Below are 23,872 nucleotides of genomic sequence, written 5' to 3'. Positions count from 1 at the left end.
GGGAGACAGAATGTAGGAAGCCAGAGGCTGTTGGATCCACCAGGATCCACCACTCAAGGATTTAACATAAATTAGTTTACAAACTTAGGATGATAGGTTCTGTACCCAGCAACTGTGTTACCTATTGATTCTAAACTAAGATTATGTGGTGTTTTCCTTCACTCAGCGACTCAACTGGGTTCCAGAGAAAGGGATGGCAGCAAAGTAAGGTGTGCATCCCAGCTAGCCACAGGAATTTGGAAGTGTGAGGTGGGCATGACAGCAGCCATCCATGGGAACTTAGTGAGCAGGGAGGAGAGAGCAATTTTGGAGCTCTGAGTCAGAGTCTGCCAGGCAGAGAATAGGCTGGCCTATCTGCCGGTGCCTAGCCAGCAATAGCGTGAGATGCTTTTTAATATTTCATGAAACAACCAGCATATTATTTATAAGTGATCATTAACAATTTTCTAAAGGCTAAATGTCTTATAGTCAGCCCAAAATTCCCACATCCTGGATTTGACCTATTACAGATAGAAAAATTTTTGCAAAATGGGCAAAGAGTCTAACTGTGAGTCCTAATCATGCACAAATTATTTTTTCTATCATTTAAATTCATTAGGGCCTAAACAATATAGCAAAACAACTATTTGTACATTTACATTGTATTAGCCATTGTAAGTCATCTAGAGATAAATTCAAGTCTACAAGAAAGTATCCAATAGATTACAAGTACACACTAAGCCATCTTATACACAGAGCTTGAGTGTCCCACATCTCAGCATTCCCTGGAAACCCTGGAACCAATAACCTACAACAACTCAGAGACAACTGTATTAGTCTATACTTAGAAAATAGTGAAAACAGAACTACAGTTCAACAATCTATGTTCTCAGACTAAAGTGGTTGTCTTGACTTCCCAGCACCAAGTCTCCTGTGATGAGGCCAAGGTATTCTTTAGTGTTATGTAGTTTCCTTGACGATTGTAAAGTAGAGCAAAATCTAATAATGGTGTTATAGTTTCTCAAAATGAGAAGACCAAGATGCTAAAAAGACAACTCAGCAGGTAAGAGCACTTAGTATACAATTCCTAGCACCATGGCAAGCTCACAACCATCTGTAACTCCAGTACCAAGGCATCTGATGCCCTCGTCTGACCTCCATGATATCAGGTACACACTATATGTACTATACAGACATTCATCTGAGCAAAAGGCCCAGAGAAAATGAATCAATAAAAATGTATTTGAATATGACTACCAACAGATGATACTGAAATATTCACAATGTCCATTTTAAATGCAATACGGTCCTTCACTCACTCATCTAACCTTTCCTCCTCCCTTAACCAACTGAATGAGACAGTCTAAAAAGGTTAGGGATCCAGGTATTTAACAAGGTGTCCAAGAAATTAAAAGCCCTCAGAAGTTCGTATCTCAAGATTCCCTAACATTCATTATCTAACCTAACTTCTTCTCTTTGTGCTAGTGCTCAAAAGAGGCCTTGGAGCTGAGAGTAAGGGTAAAATTGGTGTCTTAGGGTTTCTATTTCTGTACAAAACATCATGACCAAGAAGCAAGTTGGAGGTTTATTTAGCTTACACTTCCACATTGCTGTTCATCACCAGAGGAACTCACACAGGACAGGAACTTGAAGGCAGGATTGGATGCAGAAGCCATGGAGGAATCCTGCTTACTTAAGGCTTGCTTCCCCTGATTTGCTCAGCTTACTTTCTTATAATGTCCAAGACTACTAGCCCAGGGATAGCACCACTCACAATGGGCTGGGCCCTCCCACCCTGATCACTAATTGAGAAAAATGCCTTAAAGCTGGATCTCATGGAAGCATTTCCTCAAGGGAGGTTCCTTTCTCTGTGGTAACTACAGCTTATGTCAAGTTGACACACAAAACCAGCCAGTACAATAGGTGAGAAAATAATGACAATTCTGTAAGAAGACCAGTTGTAGAAAACTAAACCATTTAAAGAATTGCAGTCTTTCAGAAAAGTCCTGCCTAGGCAAGGTCTAGGGAGATAGGATACCAGCATCATTGCCCTCTATTGAACTGAAAACCTAACTTTCTCCCTTCCTTCTTCTGTCTTATGAATTTCCATTATTCAAATTCCGACTTATCATCAGCTCTGGGGGATTTTCCTGGAACCTCTGAACTTTCACCTTTATGAACCATATGACTAAGCATCCGTCAACATCTCCTTTTCCTTCATAGTAAGAAATCCCAACTTGTGAGTTTAGCACATAGCCATGGTCTACTGAATTCCACTGCTGAACTGAAACTTATTACCTTTTTATGTGCAATGTTCTTGGTACAAACAAAGCCATTGACAACCAGGGAATCAAATTTCTTTCCACCTGGGATCTAATAAAACAAGAAAACAATAAAAACTAGTGATATACCCAGACTTCATCAGAAGGTTATTATTATGTCTAAGCATCTTTAATCTGCAACATAAAGGGAGAAAGTTCCAGAATATAGTTCACTTCATCTCATAGTTAACAATCTCATCATAATTGTTTTGCTACCCTCTACTCTAAATACTCATTGACTAAATAAGCTGGTGTCTATGGCACTATTTTTAACATTAAATATTATGGGTAAAACATACATTCCCAAGTTAATATTATCTAAATAAAGCAATTACTCACTGCTTTTCCTCAAGACAGTGATAGTAATCTACAAGAACAGGCTTTCTCATAAATGACATGCTAAGAAGCAGCATTAGAAAAGGAAGAAATTGGGCTGGAGAGATGGTTCCGTGGTTAAGAGCACTGTCTGCTCTTCCAGAGGTCCTGAGTTCAGTTCCCAGCAACCACATGGTGGCTCACAACCATCTATAATGGGATCTGATGCCCTCTTCTGGTGTCTGAAGACAGCAACAGTGTACTCACAGACATAAAATAAATAAATAAATAAATCTAAAAAGAAAGAAAAAAAGGAAGAAATTGTTTATTTTGGTTCTCACATCACACCACAACTTTCCACGCACCTCTCACTTCCTATAAGGTCTACCAAGAGTTCTATTCCTATTGTTGACAGAGAAGATAACTTCATGGTAATGACTCCTTTCAGATCACCTGATAAACGACTGTTAGGCCTGCCCCAGCAGTTCCTAGCAGCAGCAAACAGTAGCAGAACTCACCTTCTTGATATGGACAAACTGACGGATATCCATGTCATCATCCTGGTGCTTGACATCAGGTCTGACTGTCTGAACAACCTGGCAGACTAGTGACACAATGATGTCCCTCCAAGACGATGACAATGACTCATTTTGAAGCAACTGCTGGAGTAGGGCCATCATGTGGTTATGGTTAGCTGAACTACAAAATGTAGAAAAACAAGTTTTTACAGTAAGTACTAAAAACACAAGAAGCAATTTTAAAGAAATAAACATTCTAATTATGGCTCAAAGATAAGATCTTCCATGTCAATTTTATTCTTTCAATGTATCTTTATTTACCATAATGATTCTGTACATAAATGAAATCTGTTAGTAGCTTTAAACTAACAAATGACCTTCAAAGTGCTGAAATAAAATTTTAACACATAAATTAAAATGGAGACAATCAGCCTGGGACTCTGCTTTATAAGATATTTCATCAGAACTCAGACTACACTTTTAATTTTTTCACTTTATAAGCAAGAGAGATTATGCATATAGCCAAGTCACTGAAAATTATAAAAGCTATAAGAGAAAAATAAAAATCTAGTGCCTTACAGCAGCCTTTCCATGGCTTGCTTCTCCTCATTCTCCTCCCGCAAGAGTTCCAGGTTGTTATGATGCCATCCCAAAGGAGTGAAAGGCAGCTCTTTAGATTTTTCCTCTACTCGTCGATTAAATAAGGACTCTAAACATAAAGTGGGTACTTCATTGGCATATTTCATAGCATCAACTCATACACTTAAAAAAATAAAACTCTCAGAAGGTGACCAATATAAATTATTGCTATAAAACAGCAAAGACTTGTAATCAACACACAATTAAAATATATGATAAAATATGCAATCATATAAATACACATATATCAACACACTAAACTATAGAAGCAGGGCATGAGGTACAGCACTTCTCTAGCATATGCAAGACCCAGCATAGTGGAAGAATGAAGAAACAATTCCATCAGACAAAATCTGAGAACAATTATGAAAAGTAACTTAACCTAAGTAACAAAGACTCTCCCACTAAAAGTATCAACATGAATTCTAAAACACAAACAAAATAGTATTTTTTCATCCTGCTTGTTTTAAAGCAGTGGGTCTCAATCTTCCTAATGCTGTGACCCTTTAATAAGTTCCTTGTGTTATCTTCATTACTACTTCATAACTAATTTTGGTACTATTATGAATCATAATGCAAATATCTATGTTTTCCAGTGGTCTTAGATAACCCCTGTAAAAAGGCTATTTGATCCCCAAAGAAGTTGAGACTCACAGGTTGAGAGCCTCTGTTTTAAAGAGTTACAAAGAATGGAAATTTTCCACATAAAATATAAGTTGAAAACCACATTCAACTGAAATCTGAATGGCAATAGTAACGTCATGTGTAACCCTGAATTCTCAGAAGAGAAACTCTCATAGATAATCCCAGTCCCAAATGACAGTATAAAGTCACGTCACACAATCCTCCACTGTATTTTACAATATAGGCTTTAAAACAAAATTTTAACACGTTAAAAAATAAACTATAAAGAAATTATACTAAATAAAACATAATAAAAAATTTACATATGATTTTGAAGTCTTTAAATTTTTAAATGGGTGAAACGATTGAGTGTGGTGGTGCACACCTTTAATTCCTGAACTCAGGAGGCAAAGGCTGCTATGAATTTGCGGTCAGCCTGATCTAAGCTGCTTTGGGGGCTGGAGAAACGGTTCAGAAGTTAAGAGCATTTGCTGTTCTTCCAGAAGCAGTTCCCAGCTCCCAGATCTGGCAGCTTACAACCATCTGGAACTCTCGTCCCAGGGAATCCAACACCTTTGGTCTCTGCAGGTGCCTCCACTAACATGAGTATAAATATATGCAGACATACACACACACACACACACACACACACTTATAAATGACAAAAAAAATAAAACTTTTTAGAGGGATAAAATTGATGAAAAAAGTTAAACAACAATGCTTTACAAAACATGTGCTCATTAAATAATCATAGAATATGACTGAACACATGGAAAGAAAGAGATAGGAAATGTAATGCTTTCTTTTTTAAAGCAAATCAACTTCTATTAAGCACATGTAACGAATGGTACAAGAGGCACAAGACTGGCACTTTTCAATTACATGAACAGCCAGTCTATAAACTTCTAGTCAAACCAGATGTTAGAAGGTGAATTTAGATAGCCTCCCCAGCCAGAGCAGCTGCCTCCCTTGTTCCAACTTGCCCCACCGCCTCACTTTTTCTAAAGCCCCAGGAACTAAGAAGACTGGAGAAAGACCCTTCCCTCCCTTTGCCTTTTCTCCTCAACAGCTTAAGTTAAGGTAAGACGTTTGTATTCATCTATTCTTCTTTAGACCCAATGAACTTGACAGTGGCTTTCATGCTTTATTCTCCTTTGCCTTCTTCTCTTTCCAATTCTACAGGGCGAACAGTAAATTCAAGTAATGAGCTCACTTGTGAGGTCTCTAACAGTGAGGCAAACCATGACAATATGCATATCAATGTTTACTATTATAGAATGCCTTCAAAAGAATAAAACACAAAGTTGATTTAAAACAATTTAATCACCTTTACATTAAAGATCTCATCTCAAACTGAGACCAACTGTATACTCTTGAATTCCAACATACTCCAAAGTCATTCTATACATTTAAAATCACGTTCCTATGATACCAGAATAATCAAATACCGTTAGCACTCTCTGTCAGTCAATGTGCTAAGACCTCAAGCACACCATCAAGAAGCAGACATCACTTCCAGTACAGCTGTTTTAAGATTACCTTTGATGAAGGCATCACTTATTGAGAGCTGCTGTCCTCCAGTGTCAGAAACCAAATACTCTGCAAACCAGGAAGAGAACAGAGAAGAGGAAGAAAAGACATGTGACTTCAAGATGTCAGCATAATTATGCAGCAGAACACCCCCACAAGGGTGTGGTACTCCTACAAAATGCATCACCATCCAGCAAACATTTACATATGTTTTATAAATTTCATACTAAACTATTTTCAGGAGACTTAAATTGACAACAGAATCATTAAACAATTTGCCTTGGTTCAAATGTCAGACATTTTAAAAGATATGTTTTCAAATGACCGAAGTTGTCAAAACAGAACCAATTTATTAAACTGCTTCCATGTTGAAACATGGAAATTGAAGAAGCCTAAACCAATGTTCCTGGACCATGGTCACTCAAAATGGTTTAAGAGTAAGCTCTCTCTTATTCCTTTAAATTTAGAAATTAGCATGAAAAACTGTAAAACATTACATCACTTACCACTTTCCTCATGTATCACTACATTATTTAACAAATAATGACTATCTATAGGCAGGGTACTTTATAGAAGCCACATAAGAAAAATGTACAAGATACATGCAATAAAATTCATACGGCAGAAGATAAAGATATAATTCAAGGAATTTTTGTTAAGTTTTAAAATCATACTTCCTGGTTTTTTTAACTCCTAGCTTATTACCACATCTTTGCAATAAGATAATTGACGAATACACTCCGAATGTTTTCAAAGCATTTAAAATCTAAATACGTTTCTACAAGTGAAACTCTAGAAATGAACCTTCCTCTAAACACAGCCCAGAGTGGTTCTTTTTACTATGCAAATTAAACCACAGTGCATTAACTATATGTGAATATTCCACAAAACATTTTCCGAATTCATTTCTAAGCCAATAAATTCACCCTTCCAGCCAGGAAGCAAAGAAAATATTTTATTAGAAAACTAAACTACACCATACAATATAACCAAGTATGTAGGCAAGACAGATATAATTTGTTTCTATATTTCTAGCAGAAAAAAGCAATGCCAAATTCTGTTAATTCAATTAATGCATTGCTATTTAAAAGCCCTACTTCTCATACTAAAACTTAAATATCAAATTCTAGAAATTACAGTTTTCTCCTCTCAATACGGAAAAATTTAAATCTACAAAAAATCCTGTATACTGTCCACTTAAGATATAGCAATTGTTGAAAACTTGTAATATCTTATTTCTCTATGTATCTGCACACGCTTGTAAAGTTAGCTCAGGGCTTAACAGCATCTGCTGCTCTTCCAGAGGACCTGAATTTGATTTCCAGCACTCACATGATGGCTCACAACTGCCTATAATTCCAGTTCCACAACTCCTGACACCTACACTCACAAACATACACACATGTAAGTATAAAGTTTGAATGTAAAGTATTTCAAGTTACTCACAAAACTTTGCAAGTAGCACATCAGTAAGCACTACTTTAAAACGAGAGCACTCCTCTATAGCCACCCTATCATTTACATAATTGTGAAAGCAGACAATAGTGTAACAATCACAGAACTGATCCATATTCAAATTTATCTATTTGCACAGTATCTTTCAAAAACATGGTTCCTGAAAATTGGACCCCATCAAGTCACACATGGAATTTGCTTGCCATGTCTCCTCATTCTCTTTCTACTTAGAACAGATCTAGTTTCTTTTCGCAGTAAGGAATTTTCAAAAAAACAGGCAAATGTCCCATGTAATGCCCCACATGCGCTAGGTCTGATCCAGTGTTTCTCTCCATGGGATACTTAATCTGCTCCTTAATCACATGTTTTCTGTGCATGGGAAATCCACTCAAATGGCTCACAGAGCCATGGCTTTCACCTGTATCTCAAAGTATTGCTACTAATGTTCTAAGAACATTGCAGAATCTTGCCTGCAACACCAAACGAATTTTAATACCTGGGTTCAATTCCCAGCACCCATATGGTGGCTTACAACCATCTATAACTCTAGTTCCTGGGGATTCACTGTCCTCTTCTGGCATCCGCAGGCACCAGGCATATACATGGTATACATAAATACATGCAAAATACTAATAAACCTTTTTTAAAGTACATAAAAATGTTTATAAAGTATTGAAAGTGTCCGCAAAGTGCTTGTCACACAGGCTTGAGAACCTAAGTCCAGATTCCAAACACTCACATATAAAGGGTGAATTTAGCCACACAAGCCTGTAATCCCAGCAGTGTGGAGTAGAAACAGGAGGATGTCTGGGGCTTGCTGCCCAGCTAGTCTAACCAAATCAGTGAGCTCCAGGTTCACTTTGTCTTAAAAAATAAGGTGAAGACTAATAATGAAAAAAATACTCAGTGTTGACCTCTGGTCTCTTCCATACATGCATGTATACATGTATACACACACACACAACACACAAACAACTTCTTATAAACATTTGTCCCACAACCCACACACAAAGTGCTAAACAAACTGATATAGCCATACCCAGCTCTATAGCATAACCTAAGGGCATCCTCTTCCAGCTGGTCTCAAACTGATATTGCTCATTTTAGTATTTTACACAATCACTGAAGCAAGCTACACAACTCTGCCAACATTCATAACAGCACTGCTAAACTCCTACAGTTATAAACATACTATGCTTTGCAGACTTCCATTAAAAAAAAAAAAAAAAAAAACAAAAGCTCACAGTGGACAGAATCCTGGGTGTCAGAGGCCAGCAGGAGTGGACAGAATAAGGAAGTGTTGGTCTGGGTAGGAAGTTTCAGTTAGGTAGAGGAACCGAGATATACTTTACAGCATGATGATTGAAATTAATATTATGAAGTAGATACTTTAAAATTACAAGAAAGTAAATCTTGAAGGTTTTTGTAAAAAAAAAAAAAAAAAGGTTGGTTACTGAGGCGCCAGATGTTACCTGGTTTTACTGATGCGTTCCTTTATATACATAGGTCACTGCATCACTTTGTTCCATATAACTAATACAAATATGATGTATGACTATGTGAAGAACCACAATGAAACCCAGTAGCCTATACTATTAATCTGCTCTAGTAAGTATTGAACAATCTTGACTAAACCAAAGCCCTATAGGATAACTTAGGATATTCTCTTCTTACTGGCTTCAAATTTGACAATGATCATCTTAAACAACAATTAAAAACAAGCAAGCAATTGTTATAAGCTAATTCAGACTCCATAACCTGAGCTACCTTACTTATTTTTACATTTATTTATCTACTTACTTATTTGGGAGGCAGGGGGCATGCCAATGCCATAAGTCAGAAGGCAATTTCCATGAGTTGGTTCTTGTTCTCTACCATGTGGGGATCAGAGATGGAACTCAGGTTTTCAATCTTGGTGACAAGTACCTTTACCTACTGAGCCATCTTCTAGCTCAGCACAGCACAGCCTATGCTTTTACCCAATTCATAGGACCACTGACTCCAACTAACTCTTTTACATATTTCATTGTTGTCTCGGGCAAAAAAGTTAATGATGACAATCAAATGCTTTGTTAACATTGAAAAAAAAAGTGACATTCCTCTAACCTACCAACTTCTTATCAATATTAAGGTAGAGTTAGGTTCATTTCAAAGTGATTTATTTTAGCTAGGCAGCACAGGCTCCCAGACACCACAAATCCTTTTCTAAATACCATAGTATACTTTACTCACTAAACTTCTTACAATGTTATTACCTTCCAAAGCCCTATCAAGAAGCTATATATATATATCTCAGGTGGTAGTGCAAGTCTTTAATCCCAGCATTTGATTTGGGAGGCAGATTCAGGCAGATTTCTATGAGTTTGAGGCCAGCCTGGTCTACAGAATGAGTTCGAAGGCAGCCAGGGCTACACAGAGAGACCCTGTCTCAAGGCGGGGTGGGGGGTGTAGAGAGATGACTCAGGGGTTAAGAGCATTGGCTGCCTTCCAAAGAACCCAACACCCACATGGCAGCTTGAAATTGTCTATGTAACTCCAGTTCCAGGGGTTCTGACACTCTCACACACACAGACAGACATTCAGGCAAAACATCAATGCATATAATAAATAAATAAAGAAAAGAAAAAATATCATGCCATCTAGCAGCAATACAGTAATCTAGACTCCTATTCCACAGGATTCTTTAAAGACTACAGATTCTAACTTCTTGATCACAAATACAACTTCTTTTAATAAGATGGAACACAATCTACCTACCTCTAGTTATCTGAACTAACTAACCATGCACTCTGTCTCCTTATTCTCTTGGACTTCATTTCTCCTTATTCATGTATCTTTTCAGACAATATTAATTTTGAACTACATCTACTTCTCTAATAATTTCGAATTTTTCTTTCTATGACAACTGGACTCTTTGATATCCTGACCTTTACTCCAACCTTCAGTACAACATGGATTTTTGCAATCCTGTCATTTTTCTTAACAAGTATGTGCCTTTCTTTCAGAAGTATCTTCAAATGGCAGTTGCTGCTCATAACTTTTATCATTTTTTAAAGATTTAAAACCAGAGTTTTCAATAAGAATGATGGGTTTTTCAACTGCAGGAATGTCTCCTTTTATTTTCCAGAGAGTTACACTGAGGTCAGCTGTAAAATGTCACTTTTGAAGCCTCAGTTTTATTGCTCACCTAACATTCTCAGTTAGGTCTCCTAAAGTAAACGTGTGCCAGCTCAGCAGTATGAAGTCTATGATGAAGGGTTACTTTTTTCAAAATTTTCAAAACATGCTTAACATTCCAAAAGGTAAAATCATCAGCAAACAAGTATACTTCACACTCTGCATTCATGCTACCAGGCATATTCAGAGGACAGATGTCCTGTCATGTCATATTCTACTGCTGACCTACACCTCTTATTAAAAGCCAAATTTCCTCATGTAACTACAGAATAGTGGATTCTCACAGGGTCAGATTGGCCTCACTGTCCCTTACACTCATCCAGATCTTCCCATCATGTTTCAAACTTCTATACTAAAAAAGATCCCATCACCATGTGGATTTTATTAAACACAGTGACAGTCAAATCTGTTTTCTCTCCCTCTGTCTCAATACTTTATTTCTTAAATAAGCAGCACTTTTTATTGTCATGATTACCTTAATTGACATTTTATTACATCTTGATAATAGCTTACATTGACAATTATGAGAAATCTGAGGAATATAAATGTTTCAAGTTATAAATAAACCCAAATGCCCTCTATGTTATTTTTAAGTTTAAAGTAAAGAGGGGCAAAGAATTAGACAAGTATTTCAGAAGCAATTCAGTTTTAGAGTTAAAAGTTTAAAAATTCAAACTCTGGGTAAAACCATAAAATTAAGGGGTCTATCTATAATAAAGATGTTTTGGTTATTATTATAATGAACTGCCATAATTAATTGCCTATTTTATTTAAAAAAATGGTATATTTAGGGTTATAATTTAGATTAGCTTCTAATTGCATCTAGTAATATATGGCTCATTTTTAAAAAGGAACAATCCATCTATGCTGCTAATGTTAAATGTTAGAAATAGTTTGCTGTATCCTTCCTTTTACATAGTGATTTTGTTTTTGGAATTTTTTAAGTGGTCATTAGTACTTTTGAGTTCATAAACTAAAGCATCAAATAAGACAACTAAAATTACAAAGGAATTCACTGTTTACTAGAGAAGAAAATTTAAAATGTAATGAACATTAATGGAAAAATTTCCCCAATCTATGTTCAAAAATCTACACTGTCTTAAAGAAACTGTTGTTGCAGAATAGCAAGGCAAAGAGGCTTTGTGATGTTAAATGAAGAAAAGACAAAAGAATAGAGCAGAACGTCCATGTTATAAATACAAAGAATTGCCACCTTGGAAGTTGCACATTATGGGAACAGCAATCAGAAGAGTTCCTTTTAAAGACTATACTTTTAACTGGGCATGGCAGTGCAAAGGGGTTAAAATAAGAAATAAAAAGAGTCAACCAAAAAGGTGTGGGGAGGAGTACTGGAGGGAGGCAAGAAAGGGTGGAACAAAACCCACTCCAAATCCCTCAGCCTTATGGGACAGAGGAAGCCAGAGGCCAGGCTGTAATGAGATTCTAGGGCCCAGCTTTTCAGCCTGTTTGGAGTCCAGTTGGTGACTACCTCCTACCTTTTTGGTCAGCAGGGTGAGGGGGCACATGTGGGTACTTGGAGGGCTTCTTGATATGGAAGTTCACGTTGTCCAGCTCCACGTTCAGGCTGATAGAAGCGGCTGAGTCACTGTCCACTGTGGACTGGAAACTGCTGACTGAAGTGCGCTTGCTAGGACTGGCAGAATCTTTTAGTGTTGGGAAAGGGAAAGAAATACAGGGAGAGGGGAGTAAAAATGGGTTTTATCAGGGCATTGGAGGAAAGGAAAAAAAATGTTTTTAATATACAAGCCCAATGTGCAATACCAAAATGGATACAGTATTTTCATGTACTTCTGGGTAGACTTAATAAATTTAAGCAGATTAAATTTAAAAGGAATTTTTAAATGAGGTAATATATTGGAGGTTCTGCAGAGAGAAAGTCTGATACCACAGTGGAGATATAAGGAAGCTGCCTGCTGAGATATTAGCTGGAGTTATTTTTAAGCTGCTGCAAACTAGAGACTAATGCAATATCCAGAAATGAATGTCAGCTGACTAACAAAGTGGTTTCTTAAGAAAATACTGTATCTAAGACAAGGATCACTATCAGATGTTTCCATCAAGTGAGAACCTTAAATCATAAACAAGACAAGCATTTTATCGTACCAACACAGCAATAAGCAACAAAAACTAAAACTTTAGAAAGCCAAACTTACTAGCCAAATTATCGTCACCTTCTTCAGCAATCTGTTCTGTGTCACTGTCATCAAATTTTATGTCTTTAAACCAGGATGGCTCAGAGTGTCCTTCCACAGAGTTCACGGAGTCACTGTCTGGAGAAGGTGTCTCAGAAAATTCTGTACTCTGAAAGGACCAAAGCACAGGAAGCAACTAGCTCTTAGTGGCAACACCAGTGCACGGTAACTTTAACCACTCAATAAATGTACATAGAAACAACCAAATAACAAGAGGTGCAGAGCAGTATCATACTGATGACCACTCCTAAAATTAGAATTTTCACTAACTACAGAGCTTAGATAGCATTTTATAAATGAACCTCTCTCTGACACATGTTTGGCAGGGCTTCATTTCATCCTTTAGTTCTAAGTGAAGACAGCATTAAATGTAGTCTAACCCTGGCAACTCTAGAACCCCCTAAAAAAAACAACCCAATCTGAACAAATGATACCACACCACTACGAGGTTATTTGTCATCTCTAACTATGGAGCTTCTAGTTGCAGTTTACAAAGCTTAGTCCACAAGGTTTTTAGAGTTTTGTTATAAGAGGGTGTGTGTGTGTGTGTGTGTGTGTGTGTGTGTGTGTGTGGTGTGTGTATACATTCATATGTGTGTTTGTGTGTGTGTATGTATGTGTATACATATATATATATGTATTATTTTACACAAACCAAAAATTAAAGAATTATAACTTTTTAAAAAAATTTCTCTATAAATAATTTTCATTATCATAAAGAAAAAAAGAAATTTAAGCATCTGATCATTAGTGTACAATTTGTATACCAAGAGTCAAAACCTAACTCAATAACTAATGTTAAATTCTATAATCATTTTATTTATTATATATACTTTACTCCCTCTTAGTTCTAAAGATACAGAGTAAAACTGAACAGCATTAAAATTAAATGACAAGTAACTAAGTACCAGAAAGCCAAGTTTAAGCAAAGCCATACCAAACTAACAGTGTTAGATCCTAAAGCCAGCTAAGTCAATGGTGGGGTGCCTCCCTAGCACTGAATCTTGTAAGTTTAAAAACAGAATCTTTGGGTGATTGGACTACTTTTTATTCCCATCAATGAAAACACAACTTCAAAATAAGCTACTACCGTTCTCATCGGCAGTATTACTACAAGCTTACCTGCAGTGGTCTATACAATGCATACTCGTCCCTGAAAAGCTGGTCATGATGACTGACACAATCCAACCAACGTCCATCAACCATTGCTTGTCCAATTGCTATAGCTTGTGCCCTAAATCAAGACCAAGAAAATTGAAATTTTAAAAGGTTATGTGGAGGAACTGTGTAGGCACATGATAAAACACCCCTTCATATTTTTTTTTTATCATTTCTAGTCAAAGAACTAGGGATCCATTTGAAGAATTACTGCAATGTTATGTGTGTCTGTGTACATACAGGCGCCCATATGTGGAAGACAGAGAATATGGAGGGTCTTCCTCAATTGATCTCCACTTTTATATTTGAGACAGGGTCTCTCACTGAAATTGGAGTTCTCCAACTACACTTAAGACTAGGTCACCAGCAAGCTGAACCTCTGTCCTCTGCCTCTCCAGGAATGTGCTGCTGGACCTAGTTTTTTCCATAGATGCTTTACCTCCTCCTATAGCATATGGGTTCTGAAAATCCAACTGAGGTCATCAGGCTTCAGGACAAGAGCCTTTACTCACTGATTCATCTCACTAGCCACCAGTCCTTGTTTTTAATGTGGTAAACCGTGATCCAAATCTGCCTCCTTACATTCTCACCAAATAAAGTTAAAGAGCTAGTTCCCCCAAACCATCCAATTCCTAAAACAGCACCCTAACTCACAAAAGGATGTTACCTTTACATCTTCAAATATACATACTAATCATTAAATATTAACTAATGAATAATTTCAAAACATTTTGAAATTAAAATACCTTGTAGCAATGTGTCCATTTCTGATTAGCCAATTGACTAATTCCTTTCCTACAATGCAGTTGGGATGTGTTCTCAACCAGTAACGGTGATCCTGAAATTCCATCCCACTGGTGTGATGGCAGATTTTCTTCCACAGATCCTTCAACTGAGCACTGTCCTACAATCACATCAAAAGCAACGAGTTACCCCAAGAGGGATGCTGTGCTCTGTTCAGACACTGTCCTATGGTTCTAAGATCTTAAAAGAATCTTAATTTGGATTTCTTCACAGTAGCTAACTGTGATAAGTTAAATATAAATGGCACATACATGGAGACAACTGAATTTGACTCATTAATTCCAGCATTCTTTTTTTTTTCCAGTCGATGGCACATATTATAGGTCTCTTAGTTATATGCAATATAAAATTCTTCTTTGGAGACAAGTCAAGGAAGACAAAGATAATAATCACTATGTGACCCTAAGATAATTATAGCAGTCCACACTGCACAGATTCTAGGCATCCTCCCCTATTCTCAACTGCTCAGTAAATGTTTCTTAAGAAAGTCTTTGTTGAATAATTTCCTACCCCAGAAAACTTACAACAATGTTCCTCAAACCTAAACTTGTAAGAATAGATGTTGGGACACAGTCCAAAATTGGAGCTGTGTGAGAATTCTGAGTGTTTGTGAGAAAACTCCAAGAAAACAAAACACAAGCCTTGTGACAGCAGTTTCTTCAAAAACATGGAATTGTTCCTGGAATGTGTTTTCATGCTCCTCCCAGGTGTAGCAGATAGAAGTGAGTTTATTTATTACAACAGGCTATGGTTATTTATATGCCTCAATGAAAAAATAGACTTTGCCATATGTGGCTTGTCCTCCACATGCAGCTTGTTCTTGTGACTGTACATTTTACTCAGGTGACTCCTCTTAACCCTCAGACTATATATTGTCTGATGCTCTGAATAAAGTTGGCTATTGCATGAGACTTTAGTCCACCTCATTTATCAGCTCCATTCTCCCAGGTCTCACCGCCTGCTAGAGTGGAAAAGAAGTAGTATCTAATACAGGGACCTGAAGTCAGCTATGAGATAAGAGAGCAGGGACCCTTACAGAAGGAGCTGAGTGAGAATAATGGGCAGAACACAGGAAAAGCTGTCTTATATCAAGCTTGTACATCATTTTTAAAGGAGGAGCACAAGTACTAAAATCACTGCTTGCAAGTTATAGCTATAGTCTCTGGTTTCCGGAAGGAATTTTAGATAAAGAAACATGGGACAGAATCCAAAGAACACTAATGGCATACAAACACAGGGAAAAGATCACTGAATAATGTTGGGTCACTTGGACATTAATCCAGACTGTTATAAAAATGATTAAGATAAGGAGGATATTAATCATGAGGAAGAATGAATATAAACTAGAGGTCCAAACCTTAACATTGGTAAAAGAGGCAAAAAAGGAGATTTTCCTCGTTCTGGTAAAACTGAAAGTAAAAACAGAGCCACTGAGAACTATGCTGGTGACGAGCCTCCTTAAGATACATAGCCTCCATTGGCTGAAAATGACCCTGAAGCTTGAGTTGAGAAATTTGGTAATCTAATCTTATTTTTCCTCCATTGCCTGGTGAAGATTTAGGAAACCATGTAAAAATGCTAACTTTATAACCTAAGCAGGCTAGGGCACGACCGTGAAAAGGAATCAGTTTTCCAATTCTTTCTCAGCCTCATGGACTGGACTTGAAATTTCCAGTGTAATTTCAACAAAATCAAAATGTTTATATGCATGAATAAATAAATCTACTTAAAACTCTAGAATAATATGACATTGGACAGCCCTTGCATCTTATCTTGAGAGGCATGAAAAGACTACAGCTACTTAAATCCTGACTAAAAGAAGCATTTGTGGATCATGGGGTCCTTCACTTCCTTTAAACTTATTCATTTTCCCCATTAAATTGTCTCCTACAGGTATTATAGCACAAGAGAATAAACCTTTGGAATGGATTTATTTACACCTTAGGGATCATAAAATACTAACTGCTTACCTTATTCTTACTCAATTAAAAAATCAAGGGTGAGCCCAATGTCAACAATTATATGGATTTGATCCTTGATGTATTATATTATCCTTAACTAACAATAAGTTTTTAAGAGCATTACAGAACTCTATGGATTTGTCAAATTCCATATGCAGATTATTAGAGAAAGATAGGAAGTTATTATCCAGCTGGTAAGCTATAAGTTTTCTCATACAGACTGAATTTGTGATTACAAAATCTGTCCACTCTTCTCTCATTCTACTGACAGATACTTATTTTATTAATGGCTCATCTATGGGTCTAGAGTAATGGTCTGGATAGTCACTGTTTAATACTTCTTTTTCTTCAGCCCTGGTACAACTGACTGATCTGATGTTGTAGGATTATTTCCAGCAGTAGAAACTGCTTTAATTTCGTCTTCACATTCTGTTACGCTTTCATTACTATAGGAACTACAACATCCAGTTCAAACAAAAGATATACATCTTTTGTGTATTACTCAGGCACATTCTAACCTCCCTGGTCTTATTGCTGAAGAAATAAAGCTAATTGGGAAGGGATATACATCTGTCATTGCAGATGGAGCTATTAAAATATTATGGATTCCTCTTTAGCTCCCCTGGCCCCAGGCCATCAAGGACAACAGCTGAAGGCAAAGAGACAATGAGAGTCACCAGAAAGATAGAAAACCTCCAGCTAAAGGGCAAAAGGGTATTGGCCACATCATCAGAAGTCTGCCCACCTGGGCCCAGGTTAGGCCCTAGTACCAAGGGAGAACTTATTTTACACAGAGCCCTATGTCACCTGAGAATCTCTTTCTGGCAGTGCTATCTGCTTTGACCCGTTACAGTGAGTGCCACTGAAAATGTTATGTTCCTCAATCTCTTTGTTTCAACTAATAGTTTAGACAGATCCAGTTTGGGTTACCTTCACTAACGACTCTGTGTTCATGCTTTGACCTTGGGACCATAACAGACTCCTTCATGCATCTGAAGACGGGACTGCATTTAATTTTCCTTTTGTATTTAAATTACTTCCTATTTGCACAGGACATCATAACATCCGTGCTCCTATTAAAGGGCAAATAATATGGCCTTATATTCTACAAGAGACCAGAACTACTACTCATAAGGGTCTCTTTTCAAGCTATTCTCTAATTTTTTCTGATCAAAATAATAATATAACCAATAGTAATGAACACGGTTTTGGATCCCTGTTCTTTGTGACTAAGTATTACACAACAATGCTTAATGACAACTAGATTTATCTATAACATCTCAAATCAAAACCATTCTGGATATCCTGCTGCTGAAAAAACTTTAAAAAGCAGAGATATCATAACACAGTCAATTATTGGGTATATTCTACCAGGTCCCACTACCTCTAGAGCAGTAAATAGAAAAACTGAATGTATTGTGTCCCAATAGGTAGACCCAAGTAACTTTCCATTCTAACTGACCACAGATTCCAACTTAAACTCTGTTACAACTAATAAATTCTACTTCTTTCTATGGAAAATCCTTTGACCCCAAATCTGCACCTTTTGTCAGATCTTTAAATAAGATTCACATTCTGCCTAATGAAACCAATTTCAGCCTTTGGAATTTCCTGACTCCGTCATTGTTATCAACCTTTTTACTTTATTTCTCTATGACATAAAGCTGTGGCATACATTTTACACATTTTTATTATTAAAATATTACTTCAAAGCCGGGCATAGTGGTACATGCCTTTTAATCGCAGTACTTGGGAGGCAGAGGCACGTGAGGGAGTTGTGAGTTCAAGAACAGCATGGTCTACATAGAGAGAAGCAGGGCTACATAGAGAGGCTATGTCTCAAAAACAACAAAATAAACTTATAAAATAAAATATCAATTCTTTCACTTGTAAGAATCTTTCCATTGATCTTACTTCTGCCTTTTGAATTATAACCTTTAGAACAAAAGACTTATTTTTCATTTCTTTGAGTTGGTCTTAGAATTAGGCTAATGTTTTTCATACACATAAACTGAGGAAAGAGTCAATTATTATGTCATATAAACATAGTTATCATTAAGTTTCAAAGGTTAAGAAAACAACAATCTAACTTCTAGTTCAATTGTAGATAAATTCTGATTTTGACAAATGAAAGAAATAGTAATGGAGTGAGTATAGGAAAAAAATACGCTAGTAAAAAGATTAAGCTAATGATTTCCCTGTTTAATTGATATACTTTTTTTTTTTTTAGGACAACATCCCACTTAGCTCAAATTGGTCTTAAACACAAGATTCTCCTGCCTTAGCCTTCCCAGTTTGTTTTACAGGCATAAACACCAAGCCCAGCTGACGCTCTTATGTATGTGTGTCTTTAAGGGAATAAAAAGTCAGCATTCTTTACGTTCAAAACTAGCAACAAGTTAGATGCTGGACTGGTACCAGAAGAATTTTGCGTTCATCCTCAGTAGTCTCTGTCCTAATGTAGTTTCTGTTAGCCTGGGGACTGACAGATGACTCATATGAAGGAACCATAGGAGAACCAGACCGATCCAGTGACAGATTAGTAATGCTGGCTGATCTAGAAATAAAAACAAAAGACAAAAATCACAATTTTAAGTTCATCTGAGAATAAAGTGAAGATTCATATTTCCATGTTTAGGTGTCAGGGCTAAAGAAACTATAAATGTAGTTATGATGGCTACACAGACTATCACTGAAGAAAAGTGGGGAAGGACACCAGAAACTATTAACTGACTTAAAAAAATTGAAAAATTTTAAATATTATGGAAAAAACAATTATACAATTTGCATATTAGTAGTATTTCAAAAGAAACACACACAAACTCAGCTTGTAAGAATTTCAAAGGAAACACAAACTCTGCTTATAAAAAATACTGGAAAGTCACTTTTTTCTGAGAAAAATAAAAAGTGTCAACTATATACATAAAATAACCTTGCATATCTGGGTTACAAGAAATATGGTCTGAATGCCAAATCTAGCCTGCCCATTTTGAAATAGCCCAGGAACTAAGAAGAATCTGTTTTATAAATGAACATACTGCAATTAATCTGATAGAACACTAATCGTGAACCCCGACTAAGCAGAATGTTATGACTCAGGAAAGAATTCTTTTTCTTCTCATTAGTAGGCCTATACTGTGTTCAAATATTATTAAAAATTTATTTCATCAGTAAAAGTCATAAGAAATCTGCTTCCTCTCATTATGTATGTATTCACATGTATCCTTAATTTTGCCTCTATGCAAAGCTATCATATGACTTACATCATAGATCATAGATCAGTATCACCAAGCTTTATTCATTTTTAATATAATTGGAGATTTTAGTTAAAAACTACAAAAAGAGCAAAACTGAAATCAAACTTCACCTTCAATAGAAAGGATGAAAAGAAACTTCACTAGACACCATTTGGTGGTGGTTTGAATATGCCTGGCCCAGGAAGTGGTACTATTAGGAGACATGGCCCTGTTGGAGGAAGTGTGTCAATATGGGTTTGGGCATTGAGAGAGCCTCTCCTTGCTGCCTGAGGACGCCAGTCGTATTCTGTTTCCTACAGAGCACGATGTAGAACTCTCAGCTCCTTCTCCAGAGCCAGGCCTACCTGGATGCTGCCGTGCTTTTCCTTGCCTTGATAATGAACTGAACCTCTGAACCTGTAAGCTAGCGCCAAATAAATGTTGTCCTTTATAAGAGTCATGGTGTCTCTTCACCGCACTAAAACACTAAGACACACTATATAACTCATTTCTGGGATAATCTATACATTTCTTCACGTAATCCTCACACATTCTATGAAGTAAGTATTACCAGCTCCATTTTACAGGTTAGGGGAAAAAAACAAGAAGTAGGGTGGCTCAGTAGGTAGTGGTATTGCCACCAAGCCTGATGACCTGCATTCAAACCTTGGAATCCACATGGTAGTATGAGTTATCCTCTCATTTTCATGTGTGCTGTAGCATGTGTAGCACGTATATATACACAAACAAATAATAATAAATATATAAATCTAAAACTTTTAGTTTTTTGTTTTGTTTTAGTTTTTTAAGACAGGGTTTCTCCATTTGCCCTGACTATCCTAGAATTTGCTCTGTAGACCAGGCTGGCCTCAAACTCAGAGATCTGTTTGCCTCTGCCTCCCAAGGGCTGGGATTAAAAGCATGTGCCACCACCACCTGGGTAAATGTAAAATAATTGTTAAATCAAGAATCAGGGCTGAAGCTGAGCATGGTGGCACATGCCTTTAATTCCAGCCCTTGGGAGTGGGAGGTTGGGGGCAGAGGCAAGTAGATCTCTGTGAGTTTGAGGCCAGCAGAGCAAGTTGTAGTCAGCCAAGGCTAAACAAAGAAACCCTGTCTTGGAAAAAATAATAATAATAATCAGGGATAAAGAAATTTAACTAAATTTAGTCCTCTAATAGCAAGAGGTCCCGTTCAAAATCATAGGTCTCAGATGAAAGTTCATTCTCTGTGCATTATAAAGACAAAATCACTTTAAAATAAGAAATCATTCACAGGTCACTAACATAGAATTAATAATAATCAATTACTCACTTCTTTCAGTGAAAACCTGTCACTGTATCTTGTTCGACTAATTTAAGTCTACTCCACAGTAAAGCATTCATCCATGCTGCCTGATTCTGTACCACTGCAATAATTCCTGAATGCACTCTAATATAGTAGCATCAAGAATAAAAGAAAATTAGTTAACTTTGCTGTCAAAAGCTCTAGTAAACACGCTATGGCAAGGATGCTAAACTTTATTAAGATAGCATTAACTGACTCAATTCTATATCCTGAAGACCTTCACCAATCTTCGAATCAACCCAAGCACAGGAAGACACACAAACCAGCAAAGCTGTAACTGTTCACATGCTGATGAGAATACTGTGGTGTATCTGACCTTTTAAAACCTGCCTCTACATCCCTCTGGTGTATTTCCCTTCTCTTTACAGTGAAACTCCTACCCCCAATTCTTCCTTTTCCTCGGTTTGATGAAGAACCCACTGAGATTGTCTATCATGGTCATCGGTGTTATTTTTAAACCCAATGGCTCAGCTTTAGCTCACCTTATTCAATATATCAGCATTAACTCCTTCCTCACTGAACACCTTTTTGCATTTGGCAGCTAACACAAAAGCCCTCCTGGCTGTGTCTAACCTCACTAGCCTTCAAGCTGTCTCCTCTTCCTGTTCCTTTTTACTTCCCCAATCTCAAGGCTTTGTTCTATTTCCCCTACCACATTCTCTTTCCTGATGAGCTGTACCATAGCTTTACACCATTCACTGCTCTAAACCTGTCTTATCTGACATCTCTCTGGGATGGTATCACAAATTCAACATGTCTAAATTCAAACTGTCACATGCCTCCAGCTTCCATCTTTATTTTAATAAACAGCAGTGCCACATGTGACCTGCTGGGATCAAAAAAACCTTAGACATCTTTGGTGTCCTTTCTTGTTTAGCCTACATTCCACTGATTAGCAAATTCTATTATATGTACAACCAACATACACCTAAAATGTGTCCTCTTCTCATGTGTTCATGTCCCCTCCCCTCACTTCAATGATGATCTAAGTATATTCTCCAGCTTGGACTGCCGACTACTGAACCACCTTCTACTCTTTATGTTCTTTAATGCACTCACTGGAGAGGCCAGACTCCCTTTTTAAAAAATAAATAAATAAATCAGAGCATTTCATCTTCTAAATACCCCTACTTAATTCTCCAACAAGAGAAAGATTTTATAGACTAGAATGTCATATAATAATCATACAAGACTGATTGAATTAGAAAAAAACACCATTGTTTTATAACTTCAGAGCAATACTCAGAAAAAAGCTAAAACTGACAACCTCTTATCTCTTATAAAAGATATAATCTAAGCAAAAAGATAAGTCAATGAGATAAATGGAACCATATCCATTCTAGAAAATCAGAATGAAAAGGGCACAAAATGTAAAATGTAAGACTAAAACCACTGTGAAGATATTACAGGAGAATACCTAGAATGCCTTGGATATGACAGCTGTTTAGATAGAACACCAAAGGCACAATGCAATTAAAATTAAGTATGTATGCTCTGCAAACAACAATGTCAAAAAAATTAAAAGACGAGCCACAAGGAAAGAGTACATTTGATAAAGAATTCTTATTCAAATACACTTTAAAAAAAAAAACTTTTACCACTCAACAATGAAAAAAATGGACAATGATCACAAAATGGGCAGAGTGAACTTCAGAAGACTCCTTTGCAAAGAAAATACATGGTATGCTCTGAAAGAGATCTGTACTCCTCCCTGAACACCCACGCTCCATCCCCTTCCCCACGTTTTGCCTTTTTGTGTTTATAACCCCTGTGTGAATAAGTAAAAATTTAAAAAAATTTAAAAAATTTTTAAAAAACAAGAAAATACATGGTAAATGAAAAGATGCTCAATTCATCTCAGGAAATGGCAACTTTAAAAAATGATGAGACACCGTTACACACCTATTACAAAACACGAGCAACATCAATTCTGGCAATGGTTTAGAAGAAGAGGAATGCTCATGAACTGCCTGTGGAAATGTAAAACGGCATTACTGGTTTGAAAGACAGTTTGGTAATCCTTTACAAAATTAAACATGGATCTCGAAATCATGCTTCTTGGTGTTTATGCAAATGAACTTAAAACTACATCCACACACAACAAAATTACACAGAGCTGAGTATGGTAACATTCACCTTTAATCTCAACATTCAGGAGACTGAAACACAAACACTTAGATCTCTGTAAATTCTCAAATGGACAGAGCAACACAGTTGAGACTCTGCCCTAGACACACACCCAAAATTACACACAGATGTTCCCAGGGTTCTATATAATTGCCAAAACATAGAAATCAACAGAGACGTCAGTCTAGATGGCACATCTAGAAAATGGAATATTGCCTAGCGATAAAGAGAGACAAGTAGTAAGTTATGAAAACAGAGGTAACTGAAACAAATCATTGTTTCTACATACATGTTGTATGATTTCAAGTTTCTGCTCAATTTTACTGTCAAGCCAAAACTGCTACTAAAGAAAAAAAGGGAATTCTCAGCAAAGCTGAGATAGGAGGATTATGAAGGAGAAGCCAGCCTGGGCTACACAGTGAGTTTCAGGACAGCAAGATCTTGTTTAAAAAATAAATAAATAAATAA

At 36.7% G+C, this 23,872-nt stretch overlaps 1 protein-coding gene across 8 annotated transcripts in view; it reads right to left on the bottom strand.

Annotated features, from left to right (window-relative positions):
- Positions 1 to 23,872, bottom strand: part of Pikfyve (phosphoinositide kinase, FYVE-type zinc finger containing) — an 88,113-nt gene that overhangs the window by 40,866 nt on the left and 23,375 nt on the right. For 5 of the 8 annotated variants that reach the window (XM_028765672.1, XM_028765667.1, XM_028765670.1 and 2 more), the window contains 9 exons: positions 19,113 to 19,251; positions 14,676 to 14,833; positions 13,894 to 14,005; positions 12,733 to 12,880; positions 12,055 to 12,222; positions 5,936 to 5,995; positions 3,713 to 3,842; positions 3,134 to 3,314; positions 2,278 to 2,352 (listed from right to left, as the gene is read on the bottom strand). In XM_028765672.1, coding sequence (XP_028621505.1) covers positions 2,278 to 2,352; positions 3,134 to 3,314; positions 3,713 to 3,842; positions 5,936 to 5,995; positions 12,055 to 12,222; positions 12,733 to 12,880; positions 13,894 to 14,005; positions 14,676 to 14,833; positions 19,113 to 19,251 — 1,171 coding nt within the window. Of the gene's footprint in view, positions 1 to 2,277; positions 2,353 to 3,133; positions 3,315 to 3,712; positions 3,843 to 5,935; positions 5,996 to 12,043; positions 12,223 to 12,732; positions 12,881 to 13,893; positions 14,006 to 14,675; positions 14,834 to 19,112; positions 19,252 to 23,872 lie in introns of those variants that run through there. The other 3 variants (XM_028765673.1, XM_028765674.1, XM_028765675.1) reach the window with 2 other exon arrangements.

This window comes from Grammomys surdaster, unplaced genomic scaffold (assembly GCF_004785775.1).
Source record: "Grammomys surdaster isolate TR1022 unplaced genomic scaffold, NIH_TR_1.0 165, whole genome shotgun sequence".
In the NCBI taxonomy this organism is placed as follows: domain Eukaryota; kingdom Metazoa; phylum Chordata; class Mammalia; order Rodentia; family Muridae; genus Grammomys; species Grammomys surdaster.
Note: the sequence above shows the minus strand (reverse complement) of the source record. Positions and strands in the feature narration are given on the sequence as shown.